We start from the raw sequence: 7717 nt of genomic DNA, 5'->3' as shown, positions 1-7717 counted from the left end.
TAAACTTAATATTAATGAAAGCAAAGTATAAACATTACAAAAAATACAAAGAAAGAAAGCAAGAGTATGATCTTAATCTAGATATCAAGATGCGTAAATGCATGGCAAATTCCTTCTTTTATAGGTTAAAATTGGAAAATATTGATTTAATAACTAATTGATGAGTGGGTAGCCAACTCTTGACTTGGTGGTCAATCCTTATCTTCTTTTGTCTACCCAAAATATCATTGATAACGTTAGAATTGGAATCACATAAAAACATGAAAGTTATAGAAAATTGTCTCAGGATTCCAGAAAAAATAAATGGAAGTCATTTGGACTTCTAAAATTCTAGATATGGACCAAAAACTAAACAGTGCGCGAGTTGTAGTACAAATTCAAACTTCTTTGTTACAAATTGAATAGTAGCCTTTTTAAATCTTGAACTCTATATGAAAGTTGTAGACCTATGTCTTACTTTTTTATTCATATAAAGTAGACCTAACTCCGAGATCTACAGCTCTAGATATGATCCAATTATCGAATAGTGTTCCGGTTTGGACTGCACCAACATCTCTTTTCTAAGTTTGGTCATCTCTTTGTCCTTTCAATTTCAGTTCTTAAATTCATCAATCAATCATTTTATTTATGTAATAGACCTGTATTTAAAATAAAAAGTTACCACAAATTAAAGGTATCTTATATTATTAGATATGTTATTATAAAACATATTTTATTTAAGGAGTTATTAATACTTCAAGTGCAAAATAATGACATAAAATCTTTATAAAAATCTATTTTTAAGTACTAATATGTCTCCAAAGGTTTTATTGTTTTTTCCTATCTTTTTAATTCAAAATATTACATTAATAATACTAATTGAAAATAAAGATAAATGACTTTAAATAAGTAAAATAAAATTTTCAACCTTCACTCAAATTAATTACCTCAATACATAATAATGCTTAATATTGAAATATTATTTATTTTTTATAGTTTTTTATATTTTATTTTTTAAATTTTATTTTTAATATCAATATATTAAAATAATTTTAAAAAATATTAACTTAAAACCAAAAAAATTAAAATTAAATGAATAATTAGATAAAAAACACGACTTGAATGTAAAAACAAACATAGCTAAACAATTGAATTTGGAAACAAATATAAAATGCATTCAGTCATGCTGAGAGAGAGGTATTGAGATTTAAGACTATTATTTTAAAAGGACTTCTACCCACCACCGTTTACCATAATCAAATACCATGAAATTGTCAAAACTCAAAGAGTAAGAAATTGGGTACTTCCTTTATGATTAAGTAATCTTGATCCCCATAACTCGATAAATAGGCATGCAGAGTACCTGGAAGCAGCACAGCACTTTAAAGTTGCTTACAAATATCCAACAGAGCAAATAGGCAGAAGTGATAAATACTTGTGATATGGCTGAAGTGAAGTTGCTTGGAGCATGGGGAAGCCCGTTTAGTCGCAGAGTGGAGATGGCTCTTAAATTGAAAGGTGTTGAATATGAATACATAGAACAAGATTTAGCTAATAAGAGCCCTTTGCTTCTCAAATACAACCCCATTCACAAGAAAGTCCCTGTCCTCCTCCACAACGGAAAAGCAATGGCAGAGTCGCTTGTTATTCTTGAGTACATAGATGAAACTTGGAAGAGCAACCCCATCTTGCCTGAAGATCCTTATGACAAAGCCATGGCTCGATTCTGGGCCAAATTCATTGACGAGAAGGTAAGACCATTAATTTCTTCAGTTATCCTTTAATTAAAATATTATGAAGCTGACCTCCTCGCTAGAAAATAAGCAGCTTATGTACTACATGCTATGATACTTGTATATATTTTAATATTAATTTTCCTTGTTTACGTAAACTCGGTACTTCATTTTCCATATGCTTCATGAATAAAAAAAGGAGGATGAAGAAAAAAATACAACTGAAATTCGGTTTTTAATTTCCCTTTCTGTAGTGTATGCCTGCAATATGGCAAATCATGTGGTCGAAAGAGAATGAACGTGAGAAGGCCATAGAAGAAGCAATTCAGCACCTGAAAACTTTGGAAAATGAGCTCAAAGACAAGAAATTCTTTGGGGGAGAGACAATAGGGCTGGTAGATATTGTTGCCAATTTCATAGGCTTCTGGTTGGGAGCCGCTGCAGAAGCTACTGGGATGGAGTTGGTGAATAAAGAGAGGTTTCCCATACTTTGTAAATGGATTGATGAGTATGTTAACTGTAGCGTCGTCAAAGAAAATATTCCTCCTAGAGATAAATTGATAGCTTTTCTGCGACCCCGCTTTAGTGCTTCCTCTTGGAAGTATTAGAATTGATCACTGAAGGGCAATGTTAGCTGTGTGAGTTTATGATATGATCCATGTTCTTCTTTCTTTGTAATAATATCATGTGGTTCTGTGTCCTTTATTGTTGCTTCTGTTTGCCTTAGGCGTAGGTCATATGTACCTATTTGGATGACGAATAAAAGACAGTGTCCTTCAAATCCTTGTGATCATTTCGAGTTCTCAATGTATCTTTAGAGAAGCCAGTAAATAAATTCAGTATATTTGGCCATGGTCAAGTTATCGTCTTGCTAACCACCTAAGCTTATCCCTGATCAGCAGGCATTAGATATATAGTACGACAAACCCCTCGAAAATCAGAAAAAGTTTACATCTTTGAAATACAAAGTCTTGACATTCAGCTGTCCTAGTTACTGATTCCAGTTAATGCGTTGAGCAGTTTAGAACACTCCAGCGTAACAGAAGGAAGACAATGATCTTCTGAACTGATCTCCTATTAGCCCAATTTAGTAAACAATATTAGTTTCGTAATGTTTTTACCAGCAAGAAAATGTAGATATACATTAAAACAGGAAAAAAAAAACAAAAAAAGAGCTTGGGTAACATATGGAAATCATGAATAAATGATGAGTGAAATCAACTCCTGCCAATCCTCTTGTAAACCATAATTATTTCTTGGAGTAGATGAAGCCTTAAGGTAACCTGGTTATGTGTGCATTTAATAGGCTCCATCTGTTTGCCATGATATTGGTTATGCTAAGAAGTGGAGTCATTATATTGTAGTGCTCAATTGTGCTATTTACATATTAAGGTAACCTGATGAGTTGACAGCTTTTGTGAACCCTCTGGGATCTAATATCAACTACGTTATAGTTTTTTTATTTATTTTCACTGATGAGTTTTAGTTCTCTTTTCTTTCTTTATAATAAAACTACTAAAAAAACAAATATCATTAAACATCAGTGAAAGCCTCCATTCAATGTACAAGTGAAGAATCTTCTTTCATCGACTTGAAACACTCTGTTCATGAGACCGACTTTTCCTACTTGTATATGTTGGAACAAACTTCCAATGTTTTAATATTGATGGTAGGTGGATGGAGGAATTAATTTCTAACACTGCCAGATTTTTGTATACTACCGACAGATTTTTCTGTCGGTATCTAGACATAATTTTATTGAAAAAGTATTTACGGGTAGCATGAATGGTAACTATTTGTTAGAAAATTTATCATGGATGATTTCTATTTTATTGGTAAGTTTATTGGTAATATAATTATCAATAAATTTACAAATAAAAAAATACATCAAAATATATTAAAAAATAATTTAATTTATTAGATAAAATCTTAAAATATAATTTATATTATTTTTTAATATAAGTTGCTGCACCAGTTTCATAAACCTATCATGGATGATGGGAGACCAGGACCATCGAGGCAATGCTAAAAAGAACTCGATGAAGCAACATTCACAAGATTGTGGCATGCTCCTGCCGTGACAGGCTTACTTAGGAGGGAACATTCTACCCCATAAGAGACCAGGATTTTTATGTACACACAACAGCAAGCCAGAACCTACAACAGAGGTCTCTGCACTTCATAGTCATCACATTATGCGGATTCAACTTTAAATACAAGAAGTTGCCGTGATCAGCCCCATTGCATCTCAAACGATATCATCGTTTTTCATGCAGAACTGATTTAAACACTCTGTGATAAATGAACTGTGGGACAACCGAACTTTAAATCTACTTATCCCTTCACCACTTTGACGCTACTGTCAATGGTGTTTGATGATCCTATCTTCTTCTTTCACACTTTATTTTTGAGTATCCTCACTCTGTTTATATAAACCCAAATTTAACTGTACCTTGACAGAACTCCATTAGCTCATGCTAGGGGAGGAGCCCCACTCCACGGGCTTGTCCTAGGCAATGTCTTACAATCGATTTTTTATTATTTATATGCTCAAGCAACCTACCCAAGCCCAAGTTTTTCTCTCCAAGTTTTTCTTGGGAATTTTTCTAAGACCTTACATCAGTACCTAAATATTTTATGTTGATTCATTATATATTATTTTAAGTAAAATATAACTAAAAATATAACAAAAATAAAATTATATTTTAATCTTTTCTCTTTATAAAAGAACAACGCTCATAAATTATAGATACATTATGAATCTTTTAAATTTCAGATTTACAATCTTTTTATTCTTAATATTTTTAACATATATATTTTTAAAGTTTATCTCTCTAAATTATCATTGCACCTTCTCCATTAAAGAAAATCTTTTGTAGGTAATAATTACCAACCATCTAGGCATTTCATATCAAGTCACTAGATATCTTATCTAGGGAGATGAATCAGATTGTTTAAACTAAAATATTAACAAAATATTCAACTCATTAGTCTTATTTCTAAACATTTTAGATTTTTAGGACCTCATCATTTAGTGTTGTTTGTATGAAACTAAAAAAAACCATCAGTTTCTAAAACTTGTTTTTGATATTTCTAGGTTATTTTGTGACATATAACCAAGATATACTTAGGCTAAGATGCAGAATAAATCTACTTGTTACCATGAACAATTCTACCCAACTAGACCTTCAACAACTCATTAGTCAAATACAACTCCTCATTTAGGTCATGTTGGCAATCTAAAGGCAAATCAAACCTTGCCACCTGAACAAGTCTTGACACCTTCAGTAACATATAATGCCCTAATGCCATAGCCACCGACCACATCAGGTGCCCATAGATGATTATGCTACCTAAAGAAGACTAGACAAAATGATATTCTTAAAAGTCCTTCAGATGGTCACTTATGTCATTGCAATACCCATGTACAAAGTCAATACTTTGAATGCACTTCCTCTAGCTACCGTGAGATGAACATAAATTGTCATAACCATCATTTCATACCTAGCTCCTTGGGCTTCTAATAGTTTAATGGATAAAAGACTATGAGACATTTTGTATATAAACATGCTTAGGAGAATGACTACAATCCCCATTAATGAATGGGTTCTCCCTTATCCAAATGAGTATTGAACACTCGACTTTGTAAGAACTACTTTTCTATAAAAATGAGTCTGAATAACTATGACGACCTGGCTGGCTTGAGAGAGCATGTGAAGAATATATACAGTAGCTTAAAGTTGGTCTTCTAAGATAGTAACTCAATATGCAAAACATTCCCCAACAATCTTTTGTGTGTTTGTATGTGCATGGTATAATAATTTGAAGCAAAGCTCCATTAAAAGTTTTAATGACCTTTGTCAAGCTACAGAAAACACTTTGCCTTACAAAACAAAAGCTTACTAAAAGTGAAGCAAGTAATGGAAAATCATATACAGATGGAAGAGGTTAGTTTGCTATGACATGGGTCTTCTTGTTTCTACAAAGACAACCAATATGAAAGACCTTTCAAATAAAATTATTTTTCTAGTAGAAATGAAAGCTCAAAGAGAAATCATGAGGAATCAACTTATGAGCATTTAATGTATCTTAAGAATTTATAACTCCCTTGAATCAAAATAAGATCATCTATTTAAAGTTATAAAGGCAGTCAAAGAAAATATCTTAGCGCTACCACCAATACATATTCCTTATAAGAATCTCCTTTATACCTATTACTCAAATCACCTCATGATGCATAATCCTCAATAAAAATACAAGTATATATTAAAAATAAAAATAATGTATCTCTAACATATATTTTTTATCTACAAATCTCGAGTAAGGGTTTTCGTACACTTTCCAAATAATGGATTGATTTTATACTCCCCCTTCTCTAGTGTTGTCTCGAATTGATACATTCTTCAAATAATGCCTAAAGACCTCTCAATAATTCGCCAAGGGTTGATCTCGAATCTCTCATTCTCCAATGTAGTCTCAAACTGACGTATTCTCTAAGTGATGCCAAAGCACCTCCCACCAATTCACCAATGATTAATCTTGGATCTTCTACCTCTCCAATGCAGTATTGGATTGTCATAACTCTCTAAATAAGGCTCTCAATCCCCCACGTCATCACTAGGGAGGCTACAGACTTCTCACTCTTCGATGAGATCTTTTTTTAATTAAGGGCTCTTATACCTCATGCTATCCTAAAAATATCATATATCTCTCACACTCCATTAACCACTCTTTAATAGGGGGCTCTCAAACCCCATGCCATCTTAGAAAGATCACATACTTCTCACACTCCAATCTTCAATGGATTAACTTGATCTCTCTTGTGCAATAGCATCACCCTTTATGGGTACATCCCCTTCACCACTTGAAAATTTTTATAAGTATAGACTTCTCTTACATGGGTTTTTCCTCTTTCTTTTCAAAATTCTTCTAAGTATAGACATTGGTATAAGTTCATTCTCTTTAGCCTCTTAGAAAAAATTTTAAAGTATAGATTCACCCTCCATAGGTTTCCCTTGGCTTTAGAATATTTTCTAAATATAGGATCACCCGTCATGAGTTTTCCCCAGCTACTTAGAAATTTTTTTAAGTTGGTTTTCTTTTTCATAGGTTATCTGCTAAGCTCTTAGAAAAAATTTATATGAAGTACGTTATATCTCACCTCACTCTTTTAGAAATTTTTAAGTATGCGTTCCTTCGTACTTGGAAATTTCTTCAAACATGGTATATGCCTCTACACACAAATTCTCCATTAGTAACCTTGGGGTTTCCACCCTCTTCTCATACAAAGAAAATTTGACAAACTCGTCATGGTAACAAGGTAGTTTTACAAGTCTTTTCGAATGAATATCATAAAGATTTAGAGGGCTACTGATAAACCTAAATTTATCAAGCCCAAAAACCTCACCAAAATGCCTAATTGAACATACCTGATTACAACAACTCCATAGTCTCAACCTGGAGAAGGAGCATCACTTAATGGGATTACCCTAGGTAGTGTGTCTAGGCTTATTATTCACCTTTAATAGGCTCAAATAACTTGCCTGAGCCCAACTCACCAATGAAAATGTTTTCCAGACCCTATGCAAGTACCTTACTATTTTATATTGATGAAATACAACTCAAAATATCACAATAATAAAATTACACTTTAGCCCCTCTTCTCCACAAAAGAATAGGACTTATATGCTATAAATATATTATGATTCCTACAAACTCCAGGTTCACAACTCTTTATTCTTAACATTTTCAACATATATATTTTCATAGCCTATCTTTTTAAAATATCGTTGCACTTTCTCTCTTTATAAAGTTACTAACTTAAACATCTAAAAGTCTCAACATCCATCAAATGGAACTAGTTACAAGTACCAGCCACTAACCACCTGGGCTTTACATATCGAGTCACAAGACACTATGACTAGAGAGAATGGATTAGGTTAAATGAACTACAAGATTAATTGATTATCCAACAAATCAATCTTATTCCTAAGTATCTTGAATTT

General features: G+C 32.5%; 1 protein-coding gene across 1 annotated transcript; it reads left to right on the top strand.

Annotated features, from left to right (window-relative positions):
- Positions 1 to 1314: 1314 nt before the first annotated feature.
- On the top strand, positions 1315 to 2515 carry LOC105107722 (probable glutathione S-transferase). Its single transcript, XM_011001755.1, has 2 exons — positions 1315 to 1730; positions 1967 to 2515. The coding sequence occupies exons 1-2, from the start codon at positions 1422 to 1424 to the stop codon at positions 2318 to 2320; spliced, it is 663 nt and encodes a 220-aa protein (XP_011000057.1). The 5' UTR covers positions 1315 to 1421; the 3' UTR covers positions 2321 to 2515.
- The last annotated feature ends 5202 nt before the right edge of the window (positions 2516 to 7717 follow it).

The sequence above is a fragment of the Populus euphratica genome, unplaced genomic scaffold, assembly GCF_000495115.2.
Source record: "Populus euphratica unplaced genomic scaffold, PopEup_1.0 scaffold167.1, whole genome shotgun sequence".
Taxonomy (NCBI): Eukaryota; Viridiplantae; Streptophyta; class Magnoliopsida; order Malpighiales; family Salicaceae; genus Populus; species Populus euphratica.
Note: the sequence above shows the minus strand (reverse complement) of the source record. Positions and strands in the feature narration are given on the sequence as shown.

What these genes read in the sequence shown, in the direction of transcription:
- LOC105107722 (XM_011001755.1), top strand. Translation starts at nt 1,422, where the DNA reads ATGGCTGAAGTGAAGTTGCTTGGAGCATGGGGAAGCCCGTTTAGTCGC. An exon ending in CCAAATTCATTGACGAGAAG is followed by an intron (nt 1,731 to 1,966) that starts GTAAGACCATTA and finishes CCCTTTCTGTAG; the next exon opens with TGTATGCCTGCAATATGGCA.